The 27,948-nt window shown below is 58.5% G+C and overlaps 4 protein-coding genes across 12 annotated transcripts; 2 read left to right on the top strand and 2 right to left on the bottom strand.

The window, feature by feature from the left end:
• Positions 1 to 585: 585 nt before the first annotated feature.
• On the top strand, positions 586 to 3,430 carry LOC110126493 (insulin receptor substrate 1-like). Its single transcript, XM_070460318.1, has 3 exons — positions 586 to 1,202; positions 1,479 to 2,602; positions 3,020 to 3,430. Exons 1-3 carry the CDS (start codon positions 812 to 814, stop codon positions 3,077 to 3,079), a joined length of 1,575 nt encoding a protein of 524 aa, XP_070316419.1. The 5' UTR covers positions 586 to 811; the 3' UTR covers positions 3,080 to 3,430.
• A 141-nt stretch (positions 3,431 to 3,571) lies between these two features.
• On the bottom strand, positions 3,572 to 5,427 carry SAP25 (Sin3A associated protein 25). Of its 2 annotated transcripts, XM_020875767.2 has the most exons (6): positions 4,967 to 5,427; positions 4,651 to 4,751; positions 4,441 to 4,547; positions 4,195 to 4,342; positions 4,021 to 4,118; positions 3,572 to 3,939 (listed from the first exon to the last, which is right to left on the bottom strand). In XM_020875767.2, exons 1-6 carry the CDS (start codon positions 5,110 to 5,112, stop codon positions 3,646 to 3,648), a joined length of 894 nt encoding a protein of 297 aa, XP_020731426.2. In that variant the 5' UTR covers positions 5,113 to 5,427; the 3' UTR covers positions 3,572 to 3,645. The 2 variants fall into 2 exon arrangements, with proteins under 2 accessions (XP_020731426.2, XP_020731419.2); XM_020875760.2 differs by having other exon boundaries at positions 3,572 to 4,118.
• Positions 5,428 to 5,521: 94 nt separating this feature from the next.
• Positions 5,522 to 16,906, bottom strand: LRCH4 (leucine rich repeats and calponin homology domain containing 4). 4 transcript variants are annotated; one of them, XM_070460314.1, is made up of 19 exons: positions 16,818 to 16,906; positions 15,839 to 16,246; positions 12,277 to 12,421; positions 11,990 to 12,116; positions 11,709 to 11,814; positions 9,848 to 9,984; positions 9,584 to 9,699; positions 9,344 to 9,443; positions 9,034 to 9,124; positions 8,866 to 8,942; positions 8,698 to 8,759; positions 8,485 to 8,607; positions 8,326 to 8,394; positions 8,122 to 8,231; positions 7,905 to 7,988; positions 7,609 to 7,694; positions 7,331 to 7,468; positions 7,160 to 7,237; positions 6,253 to 6,867 (listed from the first exon to the last, which is right to left on the bottom strand). In XM_070460314.1, exons 2-19 carry the CDS (start codon positions 16,056 to 16,058, stop codon positions 6,670 to 6,672), a joined length of 2,067 nt encoding a protein of 688 aa, XP_070316415.1. In that variant the 5' UTR covers positions 16,059 to 16,246; positions 16,818 to 16,906; the 3' UTR covers positions 6,253 to 6,669. The 4 variants fall into 4 exon arrangements, with proteins under 4 accessions (XP_020731347.1, XP_070316415.1, XP_020731329.1 ...); XM_020875670.2 differs by having other exon boundaries at positions 16,804 to 16,892; XM_020875688.2 differs by lacking the exons at positions 6,253 to 6,867; positions 16,818 to 16,906 and adding an exon at positions 5,522 to 5,899 and having other exon boundaries at positions 15,839 to 16,426.
• An 8-nt stretch (positions 16,907 to 16,914) lies between these two features.
• FBXO24 (F-box protein 24) lies at positions 16,915 to 27,431 on the top strand. 5 transcript variants are annotated; one of them, XM_070460316.1, is made up of 10 exons: positions 16,915 to 17,013; positions 18,781 to 18,879; positions 18,999 to 19,182; positions 20,153 to 20,391; positions 20,644 to 20,878; positions 22,331 to 22,489; positions 22,762 to 22,883; positions 23,137 to 23,268; positions 26,311 to 26,481; positions 26,809 to 27,431. In XM_070460316.1, the coding sequence occupies exons 1-10, from the start codon at positions 16,915 to 16,917 to the stop codon at positions 27,169 to 27,171; spliced, it is 1,803 nt and encodes a 600-aa protein (XP_070316417.1). In that variant the 3' UTR covers positions 27,172 to 27,431. The 5 variants fall into 5 exon arrangements, with proteins under 5 accessions (XP_070316417.1, XP_070316418.1, XP_020731397.1 ...); XM_020875738.2 differs by lacking the exon at positions 16,915 to 17,013 and adding an exon at positions 18,240 to 18,531; XM_020875722.2 differs by lacking the exon at positions 16,915 to 17,013 and having other exon boundaries at positions 18,372 to 18,879; positions 26,809 to 26,919; positions 27,031 to 27,431.
• The last annotated feature ends 517 nt before the right edge of the window (positions 27,432 to 27,948 follow it).

Here is a 27,948-nt window from a genome sequence, read left to right as displayed (position 1 = left end):
GAGGGAAGGGCCCCTGAGAGGGTCTCTCCGTCCTTCAGTGATTAGGACCCCGGTGGGCATGGTCTGCAGCAGACCAACACAGAAGTTAACTCCTCCCAAGACACCTGCTATCGGCCCTAACCCCGCAGAGAAACTAAACCTCTAGCTCCTCTGAAATCCGCATAGCCCAAAGCTCGGCGGCCCTGGCTCCCAGAATTACATGGGAAGGAAGAGAACAGAGCCATTCATGGGTGGGAAGCGGGGGACCCGGGTGCCCAGAGCCCAAGTGGGGAGCTGCGGGCACCGCTGTAAGGATGACCAGGCTCAGCGGTCCGCCCACCCCCAGGACCCACCAGCATGTTCACCACAGACGTGGCTCCCTGCACACGCGCCTCCCCCTTGCTGCTTTCTTGGCAATCAGCTCAGATCACTCCCCGGCTCCTGCGAAAGCCCAGTCCCACGGTGTGGGGTGGGGTGAGGCACAGGCCGCCGTTCCTGGACTTCCCGACTCAAACTCCACTCCCACCGCCGGGGCGCGCGAGGGTTAACCTCAGGGGGTGGGGACTTCGGCGTGATCCCCGCTAGGAGGGAGGGGAGAGGCGGGGAGGCCGTCGGAGCCCCGGGTATCTCAGGCCACAGGGCGCCACTGGGGCACACGCTGCGCGCAGCGAGGGGCCAAACGAAGTTGGGAGCAGGAGAGAGACGCGGAGTTTCCAGACGGATAAGGACGCCGCCCCCGTCCCCGGGGACCGCTCTTTCTACCCTGCCTCTGCCAGCCCCTCCCCAGCCGTCCCAGCCCCTTGCTCCGGCCACCTGATTGCTTTGGGCAAGAATGAAGGCCGGAGACCCCACGACTACCCCGGAGGCCCAGTCGGCCGCCGTGGCTCTGGGTCCGCCGCGTTCCTGGGTCTGCCCGGCTGACGTGCGGCTCTGCGGCCACCTGCGGAAGCAGAAGTCCCAGCGCCGCCGCTTTTTTGTGCTCCGCGCCGACCCGCCGCGCCTCGAATGTTACGAGAGCGAGAAGAAGTTCCGCGCCGGCCGAACGCCGCCCAAGTTCAGCGTGAGCCTGGGGGGCGCCTGCACCATCAGCAAGCGCATGGACGCGCGCCAGCGCCACCTGATCGTCCTGTACACGCGCGACCGCAGCCTGGGCGTGGCGGCGGCCAGCGAGGCGGAGCAGCAGGCGTGGTACGGCGCCCTGCTCGAGGCGCGCGCCGCCGCCGGTGAGGCCCCAGCCCCGCGCCGCGGGAGATGCAGCTGGTGGAGTGTGTGCGTGTGTGCGTGTGTGCGTGTGTGTGTGTGTGTGTGTGTGTGTGTTGGGGCGTGGGGGTGGGGGGGGCGGTTGTGGATTTGGTCTATCCGTAGGCGGTCCCTCCCAAGGGTCTCCAAAGTCAAGTCCAAACCTGAAGGGTTTACACCTTCGGGTTTTCATTCCCTGAGGCACAGTGTCTCCAACCTGTGGGCCCGGAGTCCCGGTTACCAGCCCATTGTTTCTTCAGGTCCCAGTTCCCCCGAGGACCCCGGGGCCTGGATCCTCGCTCCGTTTCAGGACGTCTGGCCTGTGACTCTGCGACCCAAGGGGCTGGGGCGGGCACGAGGCCTGGGCAGCGGCGGCTACTGCCTGTGCCTGGGTTCCGGGGTACTGAGCCTGCTGCGGAAGCCAGGGGGCAGAGGCTCCGGGGCCACCGGGGCATCTCCGCCGCCAGCCCTGCGCCTGTCCCTGCTCAGCGTGCGCCGCTGCGGCCACGCAGACTCTTTTTTCTTCCTGGAGCTCGGCCGTTCAGCACCCACGGGTCCCGGGGAGCTCTGGCTACAGGCGCCCGACGCCGTGGTGGCCCAAAGCATTCACGAGACAGTTCTGGCCGCCATGAAGCGAATCGGGGACAGTGGTGCTGTTGGCAGGGCTGAGCCACTGCCAAGAAAGCCCCCAACGGGCGCCTTCAGACCCTCTGTCCCCCAATCTTATGAGACCCCAGACTCTGCAGCCCAAACAAGCGAGCTGAACCGTCGGGATGGCCCGAGTGAGACCAGCGAGCAAGCAACCAAGACCCTGGCAAGGCTGGGGGAGGCAGCCTCCAACCCCGTGAGGTTGGAGCGGAGCGGGGGCTACATAACAATGGGAGCCGGGAGTGACTACGAGCCCATGAAGGGCGGCCAAGCCGGCGGCTACGTGGTGATGGAGCCCCCGGGCCTTCCCGCCTCCACCAAAGCAGCTCCCCGCCTGCCGCTCCAGGATGGAGGGGTCACTGAATACGTGACCATGAGCTGCTGTGCACCACGGTCCTTTTCCTCAGGTTTCTTGCCTCTTTCCTCCGGGGCCGGGGAGCCTGGACCCGGGCTCCAAGGCTCTCCTCTCGGCATCAGAGACGGCTGGGGACGGGCTGGGGCTCAGCCCTGCTTGCAGCCGCCGTCAGAGTTAGCCGGGGAATACGTGTGCATTGAGTATGCGGCCGCGGACTACATAGGAATGGGCACTGCCATCCCGGAGACCCCAGACCGTGGCCTCAACTACGTGGACCTGGATCTGGTCCCTCCCCTGGAGGTGCGGGGCCACGCCCCCGGGGCCAGGCCCCGCCCACACAGCTACGCTCGGCTGGAGTTCCAGAACCTCGCGGAGACCCGGGTGAGGAGACACCCCACCCCCAACTCCCTGCCAACCCCCACCCCCGCCTCCCCTCGACAGGACACCAGTCAGTATAGCGGACAGACAGGAGTGTAGGGAGGAAAAAAAAGAAGTGCAAGGTTAAGAATGCCTTCCCACCCACCCTTTCTCAACCCCAAAGCCCCCTTCACACATCGGAGTGGCTCTGAAGTCCAGATGTGCCCAGGACGTGTGACCAGCAGAAGCACCGAGCTGCCCCCTAGGGCCCGCTGCCCACTCCACTCCTTCCAACCTTTGGGAGGAGGTTTCCCAAGAAGTTGGATTCTTTTAAGGGAGAAAATTCTAGAACTCTTCTCCCCTTAAAAAACACAACCACCACCAGAACCCTACACATTTCTAGATCTTCTGAGCCAAAGCCCTGATCCTGTTTCCCCACAGAGTTCCTGCAGCATCACTCCAGACTCTCAAGTCGGCTTCGGCCCCCCACCCTGCCCCTGACGATGACAACATCGATGATGCAAAAGACATACAGATCTGGCTCTCCCCCAACCCACCTGCAGGTTTGCCGGGTGTCTGCCAGTCCTGGGACCCCAGCGCAAGAGGGATGAGAGCACCAGGTATCTTACACTAGTGCCCCCACAGCCCCCCCCCCCCGGCCAAAATGATGACACCCCCTTACTCCCTACTTTGCTTCTCCCAATGCCAGCTCTGTGCTCAGACAATCCTCCTTCTCCCAGGCCTGGCAAAGCTGAGGGAGCCCTTGCTTCTAATATATTCAGTCTAGTCTAGAGTAATACTCTGTACACTCCCCCTCTTCATTAAAGTTTCCCTGCTTGGTCAGCCTGGAAAGGTCTTAGGTCCATAGGTTCCCCACCTCATGGGGGAATGAGTAACAAGAATCAGAGAGGGGCAGTCAAAGCTGTCGTAGAGGAAGAGAACCCATCCCTGCCTCCACCCCCACCCCCCCTGCTATTTACCACGAGGAGCCTGTTTGCAAACCAACAGTTTTATTATCAATAGAACCTGCCTGGGGAAGTAGAGGGCCCATTCTGTCCCTGGAGGAGCTATGGACCTTGGGCGTCTGGGGTCCCGGGGAGAGATGGTTCCCCGCAGTGAGAACAGCCCGAGCCACCACTGGCAGCTGGGTGACCAGAGGCAAGGGCTGGGGGACCAGAAGGAAGCCCGGGAGCCCCTGAGGTGCTGGGTCTCGGTTCCCCCTGGCTCATCTGCAGGAGGCCAGTGAGGGCGATTAGCTCTGGTCCACTGAGCCAAGCAGTGGAGCAGCGCGAAGTCGGAATGGGGAGGAGCCAGGGGGACATGATCGGGCGTGGGAGCAGCAGCTTCAGAGACCCCATCACCTGAGGAGAGAGGAGGGGCAGTGTCTCCCGGAAAGCCCTGCCTGAAGGCTGGGGTGAGGCGGAGGCAGCAGGAGCGCTCACCTGCTGAGAGGCCTCAGACAGGTACAGGGGAACACGCTGCCCACGGGGCAGCAGACGGTCCAAAAAGAAGACATCTTCAGAGCACATCACCGGGAACCCTGGGGAGGAGAAGCTACTGGGGTGGCAAGCTCTGCACTGGTTCTCTGCGGAACCTGAGAGGACCAAGGGCAGTACCTGCACCCCTGGGCACTTGCTCTTCACGCCAACATCCTGCTAGACCGGGCCTGAGGCCCCTGCATGAGGCTGCCTGGTACAGAGGCCAGAATGAGGGATGGTACAAGGTCCGGCCTGATACGGAGATGCCAGATGCACAGCTAGGTCCCTGTAGAGGGAGGGACAGGAAAGATTCCTGGCTCTTCAGCCCCTTCCAAGGCATCCCTGTCCTACCCAAGGTCACTGCCATAGGTACCCCCAACTCACCCACACCAGCCGACGTCCTGCTGCAGCCTCATAGTTGGGGTCCCAGGGCGCTAACAGGGTCATCTTTGATGGTGCCACCCCCCAAGTCCTCTGAAGGGAGAAAGGAACTGGGGCGGGGAGAGGAGAGAGAGCAGGAGATGAGGCGATTAAAACAGGCTCAGGAATCAGTAAAAGGGTCTTGGGGGTAAAATGGCAGGACACTGTACCTACCTGGAGTTCCCGGGGAATGCTTGGCAGCCAGGCCTGGGAGGAGCCGAGGCCGCAGCTGCTCTTTCCGAGTCCAGGAAAGTCTTCGACGCCAGGGCTGGGGGCTGGGGGCACGGGGAGAGGGGTACTGAGATGATCCGGTCACAGCCTCCCCCAGTCACCGCCCCCACTCCAAGTCTGAATATCTCCAAGGCAGAGCCCAGGGGGCCCGGTGCGGGGAGACGGATCATACCCATTATTCAGTAGGGACAACTGAGAGTTCCTCATACTGTGGGCCCCTCCTGGGTTCCCCCCAAGTGCCGTCGGCCGAGCCCCTCACCTGCCCTCTGTGGCTGTTCCTGGCTCCACCAGGGCTTCCTCTCCGGAGTCCCAGGCCTGGGAGAGGCCGCTGTCCGCCGAGGGGCATCGTTCCATGGGCGCCTGCTCTTCACCCGCGCCCCACCGCCGGGCGTTCCAGGGCAGCATGTCGAGTCAGGAAGGCGGGCAGGGCCACACCTCTGCGCTCGCGCAGCCCGCCAGGCCCCTCTCGGTCCCTCCTCTGGCCCGGCCTCCCTAAGAGACCTGTGCTGCCACGCGCGTGCCCAAGAGCTCAGGTTGTGGCCCACCTCGCAGGGTCTCACGGGGCCTCGCGATGCCTCGTGACGCCGGCGCCCAGCGCGTTTCCGGGACACGTGGCGCGCCGACCCGCCGGGATTCCCGCGAGCGCCCCCTGGCGGCGGGGTGGCAGGGCCGCGCGCGAGGGTGAAGCCTGGGAAAAGAACCGCGGCCCCCGAAGTGGACGTGGTGGCCACCCGGATGTGGAAGTGGGGAGGGGGAACTCGCGCCCTGCTCTTATTCGCGCGCGTGCGCGCGCACACACACACACAGACATATCTGAGGGGCGACCTAGAGGGCTTCCGGCTTCTCTTTATTGCACTTGACACAACAACATCCAGCTCCCCATCTTCCACCCTTGGCCGCACCCAGAGGCGGCCATGCGCCTTGCTGGGCCGGCCTGCCTCCAACCTCCGGGGCAGAGGTGCCCAAGGCATAGGGCCAGGCCCGAGGCCGCCCTCACCAGTCCTCACTAGAGAGCGGAGCCCAGACGCCGCTGTCTTCGGTTCCTGGGGCCCCCGCCGGGTTGGGCCCCTGCACCCCGACCTCAACCCTAAGGCCGTTCCAGCAGTGCATGGATGACAGCAGCGATGTAGGGGAGGCCCCTTCCCGGGGCCCCCTCCTCCTCCAGGATGTGGTGGGGCTGGCACAGGGACTCCTGGGGGGAAGGGGCCAGGGTTAAGTTCCCCTTGTCACCTCCTCCTCTTGGCCGTGGGGTAGGAGACACCCTAAAAGAGCCTGAACCAAGGGGGCTGATGGGATGTAGCAGGCAAAGGTCAAGTGCACCCTGCACATGGCTTGGGGACCACCGAGATGCAAGGAAGCTGCCAGAGGGTAACAGAAGGGAGATGACACAGCGGGCCGAGGCTTAGAGGGGAGGACAGACCTGCCACTTTCAGAGGAAAATGCTGGAGTAGGCGGGCTGGCACATAGAGCCCAGGGGACACGGCTGGGCTGGGCCCAGCACAGCAGGAGCAGACGCGCACACACACACACAAACACACACGCGGCCACGATCTGTACAATTTATACAAGAGACAGGGCCCCTGCCTGGGCCCCTGCATCCTCTACAAATATAGAGTTCTCTCTACAAAATATAGATAATTTAGCCCCCTATAGCAGCGGGGGTGGGGTGGGGGGGTGCAAGGAGGAAGGTTAAGCTCCACCCTCTGGGGAAGCAGGGAGGACTCGAAGGCACCATCAGCACGCAGGGGGCGGGGCAGGGGGAGGGGCTACAGGAGGGGACCAGAGGCTGGGGGCCCAGGGTCTGGGGGTACCAGAGTGGGGCCTCTGAAGTCAGTGTGTATGAGGGGTGGGGTTCACTAGTGTCTTTGGTAGGGGCTGAAGGCACCACTGGTGGGGAGGGGGTTGCACAGGAGTCATAAATAGAAAAGAGGGCAAGGGGCGGGGGAGGGGTGACTGCAGGTCCTAGGAGCCCAGGAGCCGAGTGTAGACGACACAGAGCAGCAGCATTAGGACCACGTAGAAGAGGATGAAGCCGCCTAGACCCGAGGGGGGCCAGGGGGGCGGGGGCGCCCTGCCCCCCACCCGCGTCACAGCCTCCAGGGTGGTCCGAAGCCCCTGGGCAGTGCCCTGGAGGAGATCTGAGGGCGAGCACAGGTCAGCCTGGGAAGGGAGAGTAGGACAGATGGACAAGACAAAGGACACACGTCAATAGCAGCAGCAAGACCATCCTTCCCACCCCTGCCCTCACATGCAGGGCCAGAGCCACGCCAACATGCAGAGTGCGGGAAGGGAGGCATGCGGGGGGGACACACAGGATGGGCTGGTGGCTGTGCTTCCTTCTGGGGAGCAGAGACCCCCGTGAGCATCCATGCAGAGGGCCCCGCTGAGCCCAGGACAAACTGTACCCTTTATAGGAGAGACCAGCCCTGCGCCCGAGAGCACATCCCCATACCTCAGGTACCCCCATTTTTCGACAGGCTTCTAAGAAACTCTCTACGTTCTTCCGAGACTTGAGGGCACTGAGTTTTGGCTGAGGGTGGGTGAGAAAGGAAAGAGGGAGTAAGAGAGAGGCCCCAGGGGTTCCTGCCCAAACCCCCACTTCCTGCCCTGGGCCCCAACTGACCACAGCAGGTGAGGGCACATGAATGAAGGGCACAGAGCGGGGCCGCAGCTGGTTGGCCAGCTGACAGAGGATGACCCCGTTGGCCAGAGCCTCGGCCAGGTCATCGGGCAGTGGCCGCTGCAGGTGGCACTCAAGCACCTGGAAGATGGGAAGGAGGGGGAGAGGTCAGCGTCTCCAGAGGAAGTACCAGGCTGGGCAAGGAGGAGGCTGAGGGAAGCCAGGAAACTTGGGCCCACGTGGAACCCAGGCTCCACCCACACGAGTCCCACCTCTCATACCTGGCGCAGCTGAGCCATCACCTCCTTTTCATCCAAAAGCTGGGGGGGTCGCCGAGGTCTCAAGACAGTGTCTGGTGAGGAAGGGCCTGGAGAAAAGGGGGATGTGGGGCTGTCTCCACCGCCCACCATGGACTTTGTAGCCGGGTCGCAGTGTCTGGCACTCACATCTCCTGCCTCTGCGCTTGTGGGATTTTCCACACAAAGGGACAATTGACCAGAGAACTTCTAGGCCACAAGGGACGACCCCAGCCCGGGGCTTAGCGCTGGATTAGTACTGGGGAGGGGGCAAGACCCACCTGAGCTGCTCTGAGAGGAAGAACGGAAGAGGAAGCTGTTTGGTCTCTGAATGGAGCTGAGCGGCCGGGGAGCAGGTGCGGTCGCTGGGGGCCAGGGGACAGGGACAGGGCAGAGAAACACCTCAGTGTCCTACCCCTCCGTCAGGCTGCCAGGCCTCAACCGGCCCCCCCGCCACCTACACAGGCCCCAGTCCTTCACCCAAAGCTCCTCTCCTACCTGGTCCAGATGGAAGCGGGGGCTCCTGGGAGGTGGAGGCAGGGGCGGGGGTGGGGGCTCCCTGCCCCCCTGATGCTCCCAGCTGGGTGGCATTGGACCTGGACGTGCCGCTGAGGAGACACAGAAGGGGAATCAGAGGGGTGGTTGGGGCAAGGGTGTGCACGCAGGGCGGGGACTGAGGGACGTGGAGTCCAGGACACATACTTGAAGGCGGCCTGAGTGGACGAGGCAGCAGGACCCCCACCAGCAGCCCTGACCCCCAGCTTCAGGAAACTAGAAAAGGAAGGAGACGTGGGGTCAGCAGTGCCCAGCTCCGCCAACCCCAAGAGACAGAGAAGCTCGTGGGGGCTCCCGTGCGCTCACCTGTCCTTCCTGGGGGCCCCCCACACTGCACTCTGCTGCTGCTGCTGCTGCCGCCGCTCACGCTCCTGCCACAGCTGCAAGGTGTCCGGGCGCCGCCGCTCCTCCCCTGCCGGCTCCTCCCGCCTGAGGGCAAGGGACGAGAGGCAGAGCTGGTGGGGGAGAGGAGACACGCGTGAAGGGAGGGGGTGCCACCTCGGGGGGCTCCACGGGTACCTGCTGCTCGGTGCCCTCTCCCCGTCTCCTGCCACAGGGCTCGACTCTGGCGGGCGCGGCTCCTGAAGACAGAACAGCAGAGGAGCTGAGGGGGTCCTCCGAGCCTGCACTGGCTCGCTCCCCCCGGCCCTCTCGCGTAGATGGACACGGGATGCGGCAGCCCCTCACCTCGCCGGTACCTCGCTCCTCATCCTCCCCAGGCACGTGGCTGTCGATGAAGTCGATCTGCTCAGGGTCTCCGTCAGCTAGAGAGAGCAGGGCGTGTCAGAGAGCGGAGTGGGGCGCTGAGGGCCTCGTCCACACCCCCAGCCCGGAGCCCATGTCCCCACTGCTCACCAGAGCCATCCTCCCTTCGCTCCCTGGGCCCCCGAGGCTCCCGGGCCAGCTCCGAGATCCGGAAGGACAACTCGGAGAACTCATCTGTTGACTGGAAATGCAGAAAGGCAGAGATGGGAGATAGACCCTCCAGAGTCCGGGGCCCATGGTGAACCAGCCCTTCCCTGAGGCACTTGGACGAGGGACTGAAGAGGATGGCTCCAGCCACCCTCATCACTCTGAGCTTTCAAGGCAGAACACCAAGGGTCCTAGCTCAGAGGTTCTCCCTGGGCCTGAGATCCCCTGTGTCCCATGGGAAGGAGGCCCTTACCTCATTTCCAGACCACCTCTTACTGCCACTGTCAACGCTGTGGAAGCCCGAATCCAGCCCACCATCGTACCGACGTCCCGGAAACAAGTCCTCGGCGGGGCTGGGACCAGCCAGGGAGAGCTGGTCAGCCCCGTTCTAGGCGGCCACCCTCTCATCCACCCTCCGGAAACCACGGGGTCCCTGGTGCTGGGGAGGGGTTTAAGTATCCAGGGGCTTCTTTCCTTTCCACGTGGAACTTACCAGGGGCTGAAACTTGGGGGGCGGGAAGGGGCAAGGTCCCCCAGTGCAGACCCACCGCGCCGCCCAGCCTCTGTTGACAAATACTTGAAGATGTGAAGTTTTCCCTTCAGGCAGATCTGGGTGTGGAGACGCATAGTGAGGGGACGGGGGGACCCTGAGATCCTGCTTGGCTACCAAAGGGACCCACACCCCCAACTCCTGCCAACTCTCAGCCAGCCCTGCGCCCCCTCCCACCCCTACCGCCCAGCCCTGCTCCCAACTCACCTGGGCAGGTGGGCTCTGCAGGGGGTTGCTGTCCAACAGAATGACCTGCAGGTGCCTGAGGCGGCAGAAGGAGACCGGGATGCGGGAGACACGGTTACAGGAGAAATCCAGGCGGACAAGAGGAAGGTCCCCCAGCTCTGGGGGTGGGTGAGGGAGAAGTCAGGTGCATGCTCAGGGGCGGGGCCTTGTGCTCACTTCCTCTGCCCCCTGCTCTGGCTGGCATGTCACCTCTCCAGCAGCCCCCTCTGCCCTGGTGGGCGGAGGGCACTCCCTAGGAACCACCGCCCTGCTCCTCTGTCCACTCAAACTGACTTCAGCTGCTGCCCATCCGCTTCTCCTCCCTGCCCACTCCACCCCACTGCCACTTCCTCCTCCTCAAGTGTCCATCACAGGGCCCAAATCAAACTGTGACACCTTGTTGCTCAAAAGCCTTTCAGGACTTGCAGCCAGGGCTGCTGCAGGTGAGCGGGCAGTGCCCTGCACAAAGGCACAGGCAAGTGAGGGCTGCAACCCCCAGGCGCTCTACTAGTCAAGCCCTGGCCCACCTGCAGGAAAATGGTACCCTTCTCCACTTCTCAGAGAGGTCCCCTGGATTAGTGATGAGCCGAGACACAGGATGAGAATAAAAATCACTGCTGTCTGGTCAAGCAGCATTCCCTGGTTAAGGAGTTCATGATCTGGCTCCGCCCACATTTCCCACCTCGCTTCCCACCGTCACACCACATTGGACCACCCTCCAGCCCCTTGGCTCTGGCCTCTCTACATGCTGTCTGCTCAGCTAGGAGAACCCCATTTTCTGTCCATGCATCTTTCCAGGTTCAGCTCAGGTGTCACTTCTCTGAAATCTTTCCAGACACTAGGCTGGAATTTATTGCTCCTTCCTCTGTTTCCCCGGGGCATTTTGCTGGGGTCTCTTATGGCCCAGAGAGAGCCCTGATCAAATGCTTATGTACCCCTACCATCTTAGAAGAAGAATGGGAGGAGCCCAGAGAAACAGGTAGCCACCTGACTCCCCTCGCCTGCTCTTCAAAAACAAGGGTAGCATGGCCGTGGTCCTTTCCACCAGTTCTGGCTTGCATTCCTAACCATTCCATGCTGGACCTCTATACTCTACATATAGGGGTACTTCTGCCTCGGCTGCAGAAGGATGGGGAACTCTCCTTCAAAGGTCAGCTCCTACTGTGCCTCAGGGCCAAGGTCTTCCCCAGGGTCCCCGGCAGAGCCATGGCTCCCTCCAGCTTCTACGGCTTTAAGTTTCCTGTCCTAGCACCTCCCTCCGCTTGTCTCTCCCCATTAAGCCCTTAAATCTTCAGAGCTGGCCCCAGAACTGAGTGACATCACTCACATCTACCTAGTCCCCACCTAAAACACAGGAAACACACACACACACAGCTGAGTGAATAAAGGAAGGTGTGTCTGCTTTGGAACAGAGGCTATCAAGTGTCGGGGTGCATCACAGTTAGCTCATTAAAATGGGCTTGCTTGGGCTCCAGTGCACTGGTGCAGAATCTCTGGGGAGGCAGCACGGGGCCTCACCAGACTAAGGTTTTGAGAGCTTCATCTGCGCTCAGTGGTGACACTGGGTGAGCTCGAAGGCCCTTTCTGACCGTGAAGTTCTACAGGGTGCCTGCTGACACACCCACCTCCTGCCCCTCCTCTACGTTTCCCCACAACTGTCAGTACAGCTAAGAAACCCTGCCTTGCCGGCTTCAGAGCGGTGCTGGTCAAGAGCAAGGAAAATAGTTTACAGTGCATCTCACACATGGCAAAACCCTGGGCAACTAAGGCATCACTGTTCAAGGTAGATACACACACATACACACACACCCCCGGACACCCTCTAAGTCTTCCTCTCCCTCACCATCAGGCAGGGTGCTGAGCTGGTTCCTCCGAACGTTGAGATCCCGCAGGGTGGGGAGGCTACACAGCTCTGCGGGGAGCGCCTGCAGCTCATTGCTGCTCACGTCCTGGAATAAGGAGAGATGTGGGCAAGGAGCATCAGAAACTGCCTCCTGGACCAGGCTACTTCCTTTAGTCTCATCCCTTTCCCTAGGGCGCATCCCGCCTTTCCCGGCCCTCCCGCCAAAAGTCCCTAGTGCCTGGCTCAGCCATCCCCCCAGCCTCCCTGCTCCGCATCCTCACGAGCTGGCGCAAGCTCCCCAGGGCACTGATGTCGGGAGGCAAGGCCCCCAGTTTGTTGTTGCTGACAATGAGCACTCGCAGGGGCAGCTGGCAGATGTAGGGCGGCAGCGACGACAGCTGGTTTCGGCTGCAGGAAGGAGAAAGGCGGTGGGCTCCCCCTCCAGGCAGGGACTCTCCCGTGTTGCCCTACTTTCTGGGTCACGGGGAGGGTCACTCAGGGTGCCATGCACTGGTACTTGGGGCTGAGAAGGACAACCCCCTACCCTCCTGTGGTCCTGCCTCCCTACCTGAGGTTGAGGTAGGTGAGAGCGGTGAGATTCCCCAAGGCTGGGTTCAGGCATCTCAGACAATTGTGGTACAGGCTCAGGCCCTCCAGGGATACCAGCTGGCACGCCGCCTCTGGCACCTCGGGGAACCGGTTCCGCGACAGGTCTAGGGGAAACAAGTGTCGGGGGGAGCTTGCAAAGGCCCGGTCCTGGATTCCCCAGAGCCAGTTGCCCAGCCTTCTACCTCCCCAGCCGACCTAAAGAATCAGACCTATAAACCTGGACTCCCTAGAGTTTAAGAAGAAAGACTTCGTAACCTGGAGCACACTCCAGGTATAACCAGAAAGGCAAAGGCAAGACTGGGCTGGAGAAGCCTAGACTGGGGGGTGGGGGGAGGGCGAGCCACAAACACTGTCTTCAGACACACAAACACAGGGCTATTCTACAAGGGTGGTTAGATTCTCTAATTCCTGTGGCTCCCGTTGTCCTGTGATGCCTGAGGAGGTGGAAGGCAAAGGTCATAGGAGAAGGCTGATGCTCCAAAGGAACTAGCAAGGTGACGGGCCGGGAGATGCAAGGTAAGACTATGACCCGCCCTTGAGGGAGATGACCAAGAAGGCTCCTCCCTCCTAAGGGCTCTGTCTCCCACCCTCAGCCTATTTTCAACCTCGGGGAAAAACCAGGGGTCATTAGAGCCTAGTCTAGAGACCTGATGCTGGCCTACAGTTTTTCACCAGCCCCTGGGATCAGTGAGCCAGGTCCACGGGACCACGAAGTTACAGATTCCCGAGGACCTGAGAGAAAGACAAGTGGACCAAGCCAGAGGTGGGAGCTGGAGTCCCAGGCAGGGACTGGCCTCCTTCCTACCCTCTTCCACTCCCAACAGCCGGCCTCTATGTCCTCTCTCACTTTTACCCAGACTTCAGACCAGCACCTGTGTCTTGGGCCTGGGAGAGGCGTGGAGAGGGTGGAAAGGAGGGGAGAGCCTATTGCCATCCTTTTATCTCAATCAGTGGCTTGCTACACTAGGGCAGGGTTCCTGCCAGGCTGGAGGCACTCGCTGCTCAGACTTCTGCAGCCGGGTTTCTGCTTCCTCTGCTCAGCCTGTACTGGGAGGGGCCCGGGGCCTGCTGCGGGAAGTCCCAGGCCACGGTGCTTGGGTGAGCTTCTTAGAGGGCCCTCTCCAGGGAAGGGCAAGCAAAAGCCGAGGGGAGGGGAAGCTGGGGTTATCCCCCAAGGAGGTGAGTCTTGTGACAGGAAATGAAGCAGAGGCAATCTGTCGGCTTCTGTCTCTGGTGGGCCCTGTGTTTACTGGGATGGATGACAGCCGGACTCCCCAGGAGCCCCCACTGATCCCAGCCCTGCTGTGCCAGACAGACCTGTCCCAGGAGAAGACGGTTCTGGAGAGGCTGGGAGGGCCAGACGCATCCTCCAGCCCCGCCCCCTCCACCTGCCTGCTTTCTGTTGTGTGCACTGCAGGGGCCTGTGGGAGAAGGGGTGGGGAGCAAGTTCCGATGGGGTGCACAGGGGGCAAAAGCTCGGGGCGGAAGGGAGCAGGGCTGGAGGAGGCAGGGCCTAGGAGGCACAGGATGTGGTCTGTGAGAGATCGAGCTGCACTTCTCTTTTGCGAGTGCAGCCCTTCCCCCACCTCAGGATTCATCCTGCTATCAGGGCCCCAGGAACAAGTCCAAGGGACATCAGGGACCTGGGCCATGGGACAGCACGTGCAAGGAACACGCTGGTTCAGAAAGAGCTGGGGAAACAGGAGGAGAGCTTCCACATGACTGGGGCGGCAGTGCTGGAAGCCTTTATCTGTCAGGGCAAGGAGGTGTGGAGATCAGGGTATGGGCAACACTGACTGGCTTCCTGTCACTTCCCCTTTTCTACCCCAAGCTACAGGCACCCTGCGTGGGGAGAGGGGCCAGAGGAGAGAGCTCGGGATGAGAGAGACCCACCTGGCCTAGAACCTGGGCCCTGAAAGAACTGAGGGTTCCTGTGTGGAGAGCAGGGCAGAGAGGGGTTCACAGGAAGCTGGGGCTGTCCCAGGAGAACAGGCTGCACCCTGAGCCGGAATGCTGGGGAGGAGGCGGGAGGGGGTGGGAGCTGGGAGGGGCCCCGGAGTTCCCGGGAGTTTTCCCCAGGAGTCCACTCTCACAGACAGAGCCCTAAGGAAGTAAAGAATAACATTTGGTCTTTGTCAAAAAACAAGCAAGGGGGAGGGGAAGGGAACAGACGGCGAGTGTCACACAGCTGCTGAGGTCGATCTGGAGCTGGGGGGTTAGGCGGCTGGGGAGACTCAGAAGGACGGGAATGGCTCCCGGGTTCCCTGAACTCACTCACCGCAGAGCCGGCCAGTGAGTTTACCTAGCAACCCAAGACAAGCAGAGTGGTTTCAACTGGTTCTCTCCAGACAGTTGAGGAAAGACTAGGGTGTTTGCAGGTGAGCAGGCACCTGCTAGGTGGGGAATGCAGTCCCACGGTAGTGTCATCAGGGGTCACTCTCATCCAGCCCCAAGTCCCACCCTGGGCTCCGCTGGGGTGGGGCTTTGGGAATGCGGTCCTCCGCCCCTCTCCCAATCCCCACCCCCCCAGCTGCCAGCCCAAGGTCAACGTTGGCCTTCTGAGCAGCTGAGGCCTGACTCACCTGTCACAGTGGAGTCTCCTACACCCTACCATCAACAGACACCAGGGTGGGGGGCGCATGATTAGCGGGATCCTAGGGGTGGGGGAGTGGGAAGGGCAGTGGGGACAGTCTCTAGAGTCCCAGCACTCTTAGCTGGGAGAAAAGATTTCCTTCCTTTCAGCAATTGCCTAAAGTCCCTGCCCCCTGGGGAAAAGCAGAAACTGAAATGGGAATTCTGGGGTGTCTATGAGATCACAGGCTCCACAGTGACCTCACACACGCAAGAAGGAGGAGGAGTCTCAGATAAAGGGGTCAGGATAATGGGAGGAAGAACTCGCGGAGAAGAGATGGGGGAGGTGGGAGATTTGCTTCTTTTCCACAGGCTGGCTGGGTGAAGAGTGGAAAGAGGCAGCAGGCTTAGGGGGCGGGACTACAAAGCGAAGGACACAAACTTGGGGTTGTCAGGGCAAATCTATGGGAAGCGGGGGCCTGGGGCTGCTCGTATCTCGGTGGGACAGGGGAAAGAGTTGCAAACGAAGTGAGGAAAGAGAAAGGAGTCATGGGGTGGGGTGGGCTTTCGGGGGCTGCTGTATGGAATGATCAGAACTGAGGTTGAAGAGATCACGCAAATAAGCCAACCAGGTGAGGGGCGGGACCATTCTACAGGTGCGCAGATATGCAAATAAAGAGCAGCAGAGGGCGGAGGTGGGAGGGGGGCTCTCACGACGCTCGGCCAGGGACTCTGGGTGTTCCAGGCAAACGAGAAAAGGGCTCATTGTCTAGTAGTTCTTAAAGTGGGGAGGGGGCTGGTAGCGGACTTATGCAAATCCACAGAATCCAGAACTCCGATGGCCAGGTGATGGGGCGGGCCAGACGCCCCGGCCCCGGGAGAAACAAGCAAGGGGCGGGACTATGCAAACGAGGGTCCCAGCCGGGCTCTGGGCCTGGTTGCACACTCACCAGCCTGCGTGATGTCTGACAGGTCGTAGCTGCGAGCCGCGCCCCGGGGGAAGTGCTTCAAACGCCGGTTAGACAGGTTCAGCGTCCCGGTGGCCACGGCCTCCTCTAGGGCCCGCTCTGCACTGCGGCTCCCAGGCAGACCTGGAGACCCTGGGACGGACGTCGTGGCCGCTGCCTCCTCACCCCCGGCGGCGAGTGGGGCCGCCACCGCCGCCGCCATCCGCTCCCGGCGGCTCCCGCTGCCTGACTGACGGCGACCGGCCGTCCCTCCTTGCCCCTCCCCCTCCTCGGAGCCGCCGTAGTCGCTTCCCGGGGGGAGGGATCGGGCTCAGGGACCCGGCGGGCCAATCGGGACCCCGAGACGCGTCGGAAGTGGCTAATCAGAACCGCCGGGAGGGGTGGAGACTCCTGCACGGAGTGAGGCGAGAAGAAGGGAGGGGGGACGAGATTAGAGCGCTCGCCAACGGCCGAGGTTCCAGGCCGGCCCGCCCCGCGCAGCCGCACCCAATCACAAATCTCAGGAGCGGGGATGGAGCCAATCAGGTCCAATCAAGGGGCGGAGACGCCCAGGGCTCCACTCTGTGGGGATGGAGGCAGAGAAAAGCAAATCCTGAGCCTCGTCCAACGAAAACCAATCGCAAGCCAGACACAGGCGAGTGACTGTCAAGAAGGCCAATTAGATCCTCCCAAGGGAACCTGGCCCGGCCTCTTCTCTGAGGGACGGCTCTACCAACCAATAGTATGGGCGATAAGACGGCCCCCTTCGCTGAGGAGGAGGCGGGTAACTAGAACTTTTTGAGACCGATAAAAGAATGGAAGCGCGGCGCGCTGGGCCGGCTGCAAGCGGTTGCAAGGACTGAAGTTAATGTGTGCATGTTGGACTTGTGAGCAAGCTAGCTGAAAGCTTTGAGGACCGTGGGGACTAGGGGGAGCGGGAGGCATGGTGATGCCTGAGGCCTGTGTACCGAGGGGTCGTTACCGCAGAAGGGATCGTGGATGCCATTCCCGCTGCGAAGGCTGAGGTCCCCCAGACAATCTGGAGTCCGAGTCGACCAGTGGCTTCCTAGGGTCTGAAGATGCCCAGCTCAACTCCTGGAGGAAGGGTTAAAGAAGACCCGGAAAGCCTCGAAAATAACGCCGGGCTATCCCGCTGCCCAAAGGAGCGCGCCTGGCTGGTTAGAAATTGTGATGATCAAACCTTTGGAATTAATCTAGAAGGGACCACCCTCACGTAGAAGTCCTCCGTTTTACAAATGAGGAAACAAGCGGAGGGAAGTTGATGAGCTGTCAAGAGAAAACAAGTTACTGACAGCTCGCACTAGAAGCCAGGCTTCTCCCTGCATCAGCTTTTGCGTTGGGCTTTTTTTTTCTGTTCGCACCCTCTTCTTTGGCTTCCAAGGTGAAACGGAGTGGATAAAAAGGACCCAGATGCAAGAGGAAGCTGCCTATACTTGTTCGGTCTGCTGAGAGATCTTAACATCCTGTTAGGTGGCATAAGGACCTAGTATAATCCACTTAACTGGTTAACAGATGCCTAGCCACAAGTAACTGAAGAATCTCTCCCATAAGTCACAACTCAGATGTTGACATTCCGAGACATTTATTGAATTATTAGAATTCCACCCTATGTGTGTCAATCTAGGTGTTTACTGGTCCCCCAAGTAAGGGAGTTGGATTGGATGGTTGACAGTCTACTAACACAGAAAACGAATGAGTCTATAATACTGTGCAGCTGAGGGCTGGTTGTCCAGGCCTGAATTCTTCAGTGTTGCTGGGCCAGCCAGCCACTCCTTGGATGTATCAGTGCAGATCTTCTGTCCCCCACATGGACAGATGCAGCCCCAGCTCCTGCTGCTTCTCATCCACGTCATCCCCCTCTCCCCATAAGACTAAGTTAATAGCTTAGACTCTGGGAGATATCCTAAGCTTTCAGAGTAAATCTATCTCTTCCTTCCACCTTAATAGGTTGCCCTTCAGGCATGCAACCATGTTACTGTCCCAGGAAAGAAGTCTGCTTTTGGATGTGTTCTTCATGAGAAGAGTAGTGTTTCTGCTTAGCTGTGCCCACTGTCATCTCATGCATGCTGTCATGAGATAAATGGTCTAATTAACAGGGTCACCTTTCCCCCTCGCCTTTCAAATTGAGTTTATATCCCTGAGCTACAAATCCCCTGGCGGCTCTGACCTGCTGAGATATGAAGAATTCACCAGTGCTTCTCTTGCTAAAAGGGCATCAAGTAGAAAAGCCTCCTCCTACTCCCTGAAAGGAAAGGCCTCATCTGCCAGTAGCTCACACTTTCCTTCTCCTGTCCAATGCATATCCCATGAGCCCCTGGGTGGCCAGAACTGAGCTAGAACCAAGGAGCTGAGAGAGAAAATCCCAGGCAAGCTTGGGGAAAAATAGGTCACAGTGGCTGGGTGGTGAGGTCACAGAGAGAGGTTTGTCTGCCCCAGACTCCATAGGGGAGGAGCCTAGCAGGCCAAGGGGCCCCAGAAAGTCCCCCAAGCCCAGGCAGGGGACATGGTGTGGGAAAGGCAGCAGGGACGGGGCCAGGGAGCTGAGTACGGGGGGCCAAGGGGCCCGGAGAGATGAGGGCAGGCGCAGGGAGGGGGCAGTCAGGATGGTGAGGAGAAGCCGGAGCCGGAAGCTGCAAAAATTGACCGGGCTGTGCAGACGGGAGGAGGGGCTCAGGGTGAGGGGGGAGGGCGGCGAGGCAAGGTGGGGGGCAGCAAGATGGCAGCCGGAGGTCAGGGGAGGAGTTGGACAAGGAGTCAGACAGACAGGGAGGGGTAACCCACGGACCCAGAGGAAAAAGATGGCAGGCTCGAACAGCACAGAGCTGGGAGTCAGACAATGGGCCCCCCCACAACAGCAGTTAATAAGTAAGAGATGGGAGAAAGAGGGGCATGCCCGTCATGTGCGCCCCCTTCTCCTTGGGCAGGTAAAGCGGAGCTGCCCTTCATGCCCTTCAGAGCCTGGCGGTGAAGAGAAGAAGGGGCGAGGAAACCCTGTTTCTGTTCAGCTGTTCCCCCCAGAGCTGGTGAGTCCTTGGGGGTGGGGGGTTGGTGCTAAGAATAAAGGAACCCGGGGCCAGGATGGCTGGGCGGGGTAGGGGGGTGCCCCCTGACCCCTGCTTTCCCCATCCTGCCCGCCCCCCAGGTGGAGCACATCGTCTCATTCCTCCCAGTCAGAGATGTGGTCGCTCTCGGCCAGACCTGCCACTACTTCCACCAAGTGTGCGATGCCGAGGGCGTGTGGAGGCGCATCTGTCACCGGCTCAGTCCTCGCCTTCGAGAGCAGGGTTCTGGGGTCCGACCCTGGAAGAGAGCTGCCATTCTGAACTGTACACCTTCCCCCTCAACCTCTAGTTCTCTCTGCCTCTGTCCTACCTTATCCTGGGGTCCCTCCTGCTCCATAAACTTGTTTGATGACCTTAGTATTCCCAGCCAACCTTCCAGGACCCCTTTCTCTGGAAGAAACTTGTTAAATTGAAACACACTCCAGCAAGGTCTTACTCCAAGTCTCTAGAGCTGCTCTCAGATAGACGTGTCACCCAGAGCCTCTACTCCTTCTAGCATCCCTGCCAAGTTGCCCCCAACATTCAAACACTTCCACATTTCACCTTGAGACATCCTCCTCTCCCAATACCTGGAATTTTCCCTCCTCTAAACCAGGATTTCTCAACCTGGTCCCTAATAGGACTTGGGGACAAATAATTCTTTGAAGTCGGGTGAAGGGGCTATCCTCTGCATTTGTGGGATGTTTAGCAATTTCCCCCATCTCTACCCACTAGATACCAATAGCACCTCCCCCAGCTGTGACAGCCAATGTCTGCTGAGGGACAAAAATCACCCCCAGGTGGAGAAATATGCTCTAATCTCCAATCCAGTAACTTCATCTCACACACCAGAGTGAAGGGAGATCCAGATAGCACATCCAGAGCTAGGGACAAGGGAGGGCTACCGGCTTTTCCCAGTCATTCCTTTTCACTCCTCTTTCTACTTTTCTATGAATTCTTTTAAGTCCTTTGATATCTCCACCCTAATGCAAGTTTGGACCAAAGAAGTGCTCACTTAGCAGCAAGTGTATGGCCCTGGGCTGAGGTCAGGCAGAGAATTTTAGTTCAGACATGGGACATAATTTCAGGTATCTTCTGAGCATTGCACAGGCCCTTTGGAAGGGGTCGTTCCCCAGGCATGGGGATGGGGAGGAGCTAAACACCCATCCACTGAGAAACCCAGCTTGCCCAGGCTCTGATTCATCTCCCTTGTGCCTTCCTGAGCCTTTAAATTCCTCCTCTCTGTCTTCTCCAGACACAAAGGGCCTGTATTTCCAGGCATTCGGGGGCCGCCGCCGCTGTCTCAGCAAGAGTGTAGCTCCGCAGCTAGCCCATGGCTACCGCCGCTTCCTGCCCACCAAGGACCACGTCTTCATTCTTGACTACGCAGGGACCCTCTTCTTCCTCAAAAATGCCCTGGTCTCCTCCACCCTTGGCCAGATCCAGTGGAAGCGGGCTTGCCGCTATGTTGTATTGTGTCGTGGAGCCAAGGATGTGAGTAACAGGACCCCGACAGCCGAGACCCCACCTTTCCTCCGGGAACCCAAGGCCACACCAATCTCGAGCTGGCATTCTCAGGACAGCGCCCTCCTATACCAGGAACCTGAAGCCAAGTCCGCATTTCCCAGCCCCGCACCCAAGTACCTCATCGCCTACCCCCAGATCCAGCCGCCCCGGCCTCATCCCACTGCAAGGTTCTAGATCCCAGACACCTTCGTCTTATTCCACTGTTGTCTTTTCCTACAGTTCGCCTCAGACCCGAGATGTGACACAGTGTACCGCAAATACCTCTACGTGTTAGCCACTCGGGAGCAGCCGGGAGTGGTGGGCACGACCAGCAGCCAGGCCTGCGACTGTGTCGAGGTCTACCTGCAGTCCAGCGGGCAGCGGGTCTTCAAGATGACCTTCCACCACTCCATGAGCTTCAAGCAGATTGTGCTGGTTGGTCAGGAGACGCAGCGGGACCTGCTGCTCCTCACAGGTGAGGCTTAAAGCAACTGGTTTACATATTGTTTTCCTACAGTCTTCAGAACCTGTGGCAGGAGGTTGGGGGGAGAGGGGCACCTCGTCCTGGTGTCAAACCAAGTATCTCTGCTTTTATCTCTCTGCTAGTCTAGGATTCTGGGTAACGTGTCATAGGAATAAAGGGCCCTGCTGCAAAAAATGGTTTGGAAACCACTGTTCTAGTGAACGCCTGATTTCTTTTTATTTTTTTGCTACTCTGCATGGCATGCGGGGGGGCTTCCCTTATAGCTCAGTCGGTAAAGAATCTGCCTGCAGGGCAGGAGACCCGGCTTCGATCCCTGGGTTGGGAAGATCCCCTGGAGAAAGAAATGGCAACCCACTCCAGTATCCTTGCCTGGGAAATCCCATGAACAGAGGAGCCTGGTGGGCTGCAGTCCATGGGGGTCGCAAAGAGTCAGGCATGACTGAGCAACTAACAGCATGTGGGATCTTAGTTCCCCAATCAGGGAATGAACCTGGGGCCATGGCAGTGAAAATGCCGGGTCCTAACCACTGGACCACCAGGGAACTCCACTACTTTATTTATTTATTTATTTTTGGCCACACCCCATACTTGTGGGATCTTAGTACCCCCAACTCAGGATTGAACCCACACCCCTTGCATTGGAAGGTGGAATCTTAACCACTGAACCACCAGGGAAGTCCCTGCACTGATTTTTAAAATTCTAATCATCCCAACCTCCACCAGGCACTGTACTTTATACCGGAGCTACCCCGGGCTTTTTTCTCAGTCCTCCCTAGATTTGACCACACTCCCAAGCTTCCAGACCTGAGACCTTCTGGACTTCTTTTTTTTTTTTGGCCATGCCTCGCAGCTTGTGATGTTGAACCTGGGTACCCTGCAGTGGAATCACAGAGCCCTAACCACTGGACCACCAGGGAACGTTTCCCCCCCACTTCTGGACTTCTTAATGCTAGGCAGGGCCATGAATCCCCAGACATCATTCTTCCCAACCAGGAATCAAATTAGATTCCACCAAATCCACCTGCTACGTTTTCTCCCCACTTGTCCCTCACACTGAAGAACTCCCCTGGTTGATTTTCAGTGGTGGGGACTGGAGGCCAGGGAACTTGAAGTCACCCCCCGCCCCCCATCACTACTCCTTGCTTCTTCTCTACACTTTCCCCTCCAGCCCACTCTAGGGCAGTAAATGTTTTGTCTTGTTAGGGCTTAAGGAGTCTCTTGAGAAGTTAATGTGGTTGGGAGTTCCCTGGTGGCCTAGTGGTTAGGATTTGGCACTTTGGGTGTGGCAGGTACAGGTTCGATCCCTGGTCCAGGAACCATCTGGCATGCCACACAGCATGGCATCAACAAATAAATAACATTTTTATTTAAAAAGAAGTTAATGTGGCTATTGGAGGGTCCCCTCCCCCACACAGTTGTCTGTCTCCCTGCCCCCTTCCCCAGAGGAAGGAAAGATCTACTCTTTGGTCGTGAATGAGACCCAGCTGGATCAACCACGCTCCTACACGGTTCAGCTGGCCCTGAGAAAGGTGTCCCGTTGCCTTCCTCACCTGCGTGTGGCTTGCATGGCTTCCAACCAGAGCAGTACTCTCTACATCACAGGTAAGAAAGACAACTATCTTCCTGCTTCTCCAGACCCCAACCTTGGACAGACCTTCCAGATACAGAGCCCTCCCTTATCCTTATTCCAGCTCAGCAGGGGATCCATAGGGCATCCTAGTCAAAACAGGTGTTTAAGTTCTCAGACATCATAGCTGGTGCATTTCTAGTGGGTGTGAGACTCCCCAGAATTTGCACCTTTCATCCGAGGTAGGGCCCGATCCCTGGGACATGGGTGCCCAAAGCTGCTGAGCTGAGGGCTCCCGACCCCCCAGACCAGGGGGGAGTGTATTTTGAGGTGCATACCCCAGGGGTGTATCGTGATCTCTTTGGGACCCTTCAAGCCTTTGACCCCCTGGACCAGCAGATGCCGCTTGCACTCTCACTGCCTGCCAAGGTAGGATCCTCGGGAGGGCAGGGGTGGGGGTGGGGGGGCTTAAGGGACTGCAAGATACTGAAGGTCTGAACTATGAGCAGGAATCAAATCATTGATCAGGGACGGAAAAGGGACCTGGGAGAGGAGTGATGTGGAAGGCACAACTGGAAGTGATTAGCTGGGGAGGGCAGGTCAGCAGTGGGGAGACTCTGGAACTCAGAGTTCCTCCAAAGACGACTGAACATTCACTTTTCCTTTCTGCCTTACTTCATAGATCCTATTCTGTGCTCTTGGCTACAATCACCTTGGCCTGGTGGATGAATTTGGCCGAATCTTTATGCAGGGAAATAACAGATATGGGCAGCTTGGAACAGGGGACAAAATGGACAGAGGGGAACCCACACGGGTGAGACTGCTTCCCAGCTACTCATCCTGCCCCCACTTTCTCTAATTCCCTGACCCCTGGATCTCTCCACGCCTCTAATTTCCATAGAATCCACTTCTTAAAAAAATACTGTATTTTATTTATTCGGCTGTGCTGGGTCTTATTTGCAGCATGTGGGATCTTTTAATCGCAGCACATGGGATCTAGTTCCCTGACCAGGGATCAAACCCAGGGCCCCTACATTGGGAGCACGGAGTCTTGGGCACTGGACCACCAGGGAAGTCCCAGAATCCACTCTCTTACACCCAAAGCAAGAATCATACCCCTAGACCAACAAGCCACCATTCAGAATCCACTCTCTAATCCCTAGGAAGTTAAGCCAACCAGCTTGTAATGCTTGTGCTACTGTTGCGTGTCTCAACCAGGTTGGCACCATGAGGTGAATTTTGTGTGGCTTGTGCTGTTAGGGCAGTAGTTTAGTGACATGAGGAGACCTGGGTGGGCTGAAGTAACTCGAGGAGCTAAGATGTGAGCATCTCAGTGGGTTAGAGAGGATTTGGGTGGGTACCGGGCAAGGCATCCTGTGTAATGGGGGTGGGGACACAGCTTGCGCATACCTGGAAAGGTGGAAAGACTGGCCTGACTAGAGTAGAGTGTTTTGGAATTCAGTAGCTACAAGGTGGTATTAAGGTGGTATTGTGTCAGTTGCTCAGTCGTGTCTGACTGTTTGCGACCCTATAAACTGTAGCCTGCCAGGCTCTTCTGTCCATGGAATTCTCCAGGCAAGAATATTGCAGTAAGTAGCCATTCCCTTCTCCAGGGGATCTTCCTGACTCGGATCAAACCTGGGTCTCCTGCATTGCAGGCAGATTCTTTACCGTCTGAGTTGAGAGGGAAGCCCTACAGGTGGCCACAAGCCTACAGAAGTGTTGCTTTGGGAAAGCGCAGTTTTGGGTTCTGGAGCAGGAGACCACCCCCCTGGATGATTGAGACTGGGTCACCTGGCCAGAGGGCATAGCAAGAGCCCCCCAGAGGCTGCTGAGGGACACTTGGACTTGAGACAAGGGGTTAGGGCTGGCACAGTGGAAGCAGGAACAGAGAGGAATGGAGATGTGAGGTGTTTTCAAAGAAAATGAACAGCCTCTGGAAAGTAATTACATATGAGGACAGCAGGGTAGGACATAGTTGGCCCTGGCAATAGACAGCATCACAAGTAAACACATCAGTTGGAGAAGAATGCTGGTTTTGAGGGAGAAAGTGAACTTAGCTTTTTTTTTTTTGCCATGAGAGTAAAACACTGAAATAGAAATGTATAGCTGGATTCCAAGTTGGAACAAAGTTGAAATGACAAAAGTAGAGATAAGGGGAGCAAAGCTGGGTGGTAGCCGCCATTGTTGGCAGAGGAACTGAAACTTCTCTCAGAGACACACCCTCAGATGCCACATCTCATGGGTACAGAAAGTTTCACCCAGGAGGCGGTGATTAAAGTGACAGTGATGATGTAGGAATATACTCCCTGAGGTGGAAAGATGGTTGTGTCTTTTTTTTGGCAGGGAGTGCTGGACACATTATGTGGACTTCTCAGGTGCCTCAGTGGTAAAGAATCCGTCTGCAGTGCAGTTTCCATACCTGGGTTGGGAAGATCCTCTGGAGGAGGAAATGGCAACCCACTCCACTATTCTTACCTGAAAAATCCCATGGACAGAGGAGCCTGGTGGGCTACAGTCCGTGGGGTCACAAAAGTGTTGGACACAGCAGAGCATGCACGCACAGCACAGGTTATGCAGGCTGTGACCTGACCAGGGATTAGACCCATGCCCCCTGTAGTGGAAGCACAGAATCTTAACCACTGGACTGCCAGGGAAGTCCCAGTTGTGCCATATGTGTGTGTGTGTATATATACACACATGGATATATATGGCATATATATATATATATATATATATCTGCATCAGGTCTTAGTCGCAAATTGCAGGATCTTTTGGTCTTCATTGCAGCATGGACGAGATCTTTAGTTGCGGCATGTGGGATCTAGTTCCCTGACCAGGGATCCAACCCGGACCCCTGCATTGGGAGTGCGGAGTCTTAGCCACCGGACCACCAGGGAAGTTCCCATACTTTTAAGGTGGAAAAAAAATCAAGAAATGATTTACACAGCACAATCCCATTTTTGTTTAAAAATATACAGCTCGTATGTGTATATTTATAGAGGCAACACTGAGGAAGAATGCCCAGCAAGAGGTTAATAGAAGGTGGTGGGGCTTCTTCCAGTGATTTTTAAGTGAATTTTTGCTTGACAATATTTTATAATTTTTCCTATAAACTTTCCTATAATGGCCATAAATTATATATCTATGTCATCACAATTAAAGCACTCACAGTCTCAGGAGCAAGTGTGCAGAGAGGCCCTGGGATTTGCCTACTGGGAGGTCCAGTGCCTTAGGAGAGAAATCATAGCATCGTAGGGAGAGAAGTCAGATCACAGAAGGTTCAGGTGAGACTGGCTGTGGAAAGAACAAGAGGCCCACCTCAGACTGATTGTATAGCCAGTCTTGCTGCCTAAAAGACAGAGGTCAGAAGCAGCAGGAGTCAGGTGGAAGTGTTTTTCCAGAACAGCATGGCCATTTTGAAAGGTAATGCTATGACAGACTGAAAATGCTAGATGGAAGGAAGGAATCCGTGGAAGGCAGGTCCTTCCTGGAATGGCACAGAGACAGAGAGAGAGGCTCTTTTTTCCCCCTCAAGGCTGGAAGGCAGCATGAGAGACTGGACAGGCGCAGGCCTGGGCTGAGACTAGGATGCAGACAGCAGGCCCTGGCCTTGGGCAGGAAGCCTGTTTTCCAGGGAGCCGAGAGGAGGAAGCAACGGCTCTGCTAGCGCTTCTGTGCTCAGACTGGGGCTTCGCCAGGCAGCCTGCTGGGGGATGGAAGCGTGTTCTCAGGCCCATCTCCTCCCTCCCCTCACTTCCCTAGACTCTGCGCTGAGCCCTCTGTCACCCTTCTTCAAGCTGCACCCCTAGTCCCTCAGCGTCCCCCACTTAGGGGCCCCGTCCTGTGCCTTCAGGTACATTATCTGCAGCGCCCCATCGCCCTGTGGTGTGGCCTCAACCACTCCCTGGTGCTGAGCCAGGGCTCGGACTTCAGCAAGGAGCTGCTGGGCTGTGGCTGCGGGGCCGGGGGCCGCCTCCCCGGCTGGCCTAAGGGCAGCGCCTCCTTCGTCAAGCTCCACATCAAGGTCAGAGCCCAGGCTCCGGTGAGGGGGCAACTGGGGAGGGCTGGAGCCATCGAGCCCGGGGGGCTAGAGCTGGGGCTCCCATCGGGACCCAGGGACCCCACTTCCCAGCACTGCCCACTTCCCTTTCCTGCCGTGCACCATGGCTCCTGGCTCTCCCCCTGAGCCGATCCTGCTGGTCCTTTCTGAGCTCACACAACCCTGGGGCTCAGTCCGCCAGCTCACTTGCTGGCTCCGGGCTGGTCTGAGCGGGTGGAACACAACAGCTGGGGCTCCCTGGGAACCCCATCCTGGGGCCCCGGCTCAGCCACGCCGTCTCCTCTCCTCCAGGTCCCTTTGTGCGCCTGCTCTCTCTGCTCCACCAGAGAGTGCCTCTACATGCTGTCCAGCCATGACATTGAGCACCACCCAGCCTACCGGGACCTACCAGCCAGCAAGGCGGTGGGGACCCCTGAGCCCAGCCTGGGGGCTGGAGCACCCCAGGACCCTGGTGGGGTGGCCTGGGCCTGTGAGGAGTACCTCAGCCAGATCCACAACTGCCCCACACTGCAGGACCGCATGGAGAAGATGAAGGAGATTGTGGGCTGGATGCCCTTGATGGCCGCACAGAAGGATTTCTTTTGGGAGGCGCTGGATATGCTGCAGAGGGCTGCTGGAGGGGCTGGCCAAGGCCCCCCACCCCCTGAAAGCTGACCCCCTCCTCTCCTAGTCTTACCCCCTGGAGGGAGAGTGTGGCCCTGGGTCAGGGGCTAAGGAGAGGTGGAGTGGTCGCAAGGAACACGGTGTGCACGCACGTGTGGGGAGGGGATGCAGGGGGGTGGGGCCTGCTAGACATGCCAGGTGGGCAGGGAATGGTTTTATAAGATGTTCATGGGGCTGCCCAGGAGGGGCCCCCAACCTGACTATCATGGATGAAAGATTTGCTTGACAAATAGAATAAAAGGCTGAATCAAGGCCTGGTTTGGAACCCTAGGGCCTGGGAGCAACCTGGGGGTCAGGGTGGGGGTGCGGTGCAGGGCAGAAGCAGCTCAGGCTGTCAGTTCCTGCATCCATCAGCTTCTTCTCCCCTCCAGCCCCTACTTGGTTCTGCCACTCGGATCCTCCATCCACCAGACTGAGCAAGTTGCTTCCTTCTGACTCCATCCCTGTGCGGCCAGCCACCCCCCCAACCACTCTCCTCCTCCTGTTTTCCTTCCAGATCTGAGCTCACGCGTTGTTCTTTCCCTTACTTCCTACTCCATCCTCCCCTTCCTCCATAGGGAAGACACTCCCTTTGCCCACGTACCATGCCTCCCGCCCCCCACCAACCCTGACCTCCAAGTATTTGGGAAAGAAGATGGGTAAGCCGCATTCTTTCTCTGTGGCCTGGTCTGGCCCCTTGGAGGGAGAGGACAGTAAACATTTGAAGTGGAAAATAAGCTGGAGCCAGGGGGTGGTCAGGAAGTGAGTGATTAGAGGTTGGGAGTCCAG

This window comes from Odocoileus virginianus, chromosome 33 (genome assembly GCF_023699985.2).
Source record: "Odocoileus virginianus isolate 20LAN1187 ecotype Illinois chromosome 33, Ovbor_1.2, whole genome shotgun sequence".
Taxonomy (NCBI): domain Eukaryota; kingdom Metazoa; phylum Chordata; class Mammalia; order Artiodactyla; family Cervidae; genus Odocoileus; species Odocoileus virginianus.
This window is presented reverse-complemented; position numbering and strand designations above follow the sequence as displayed.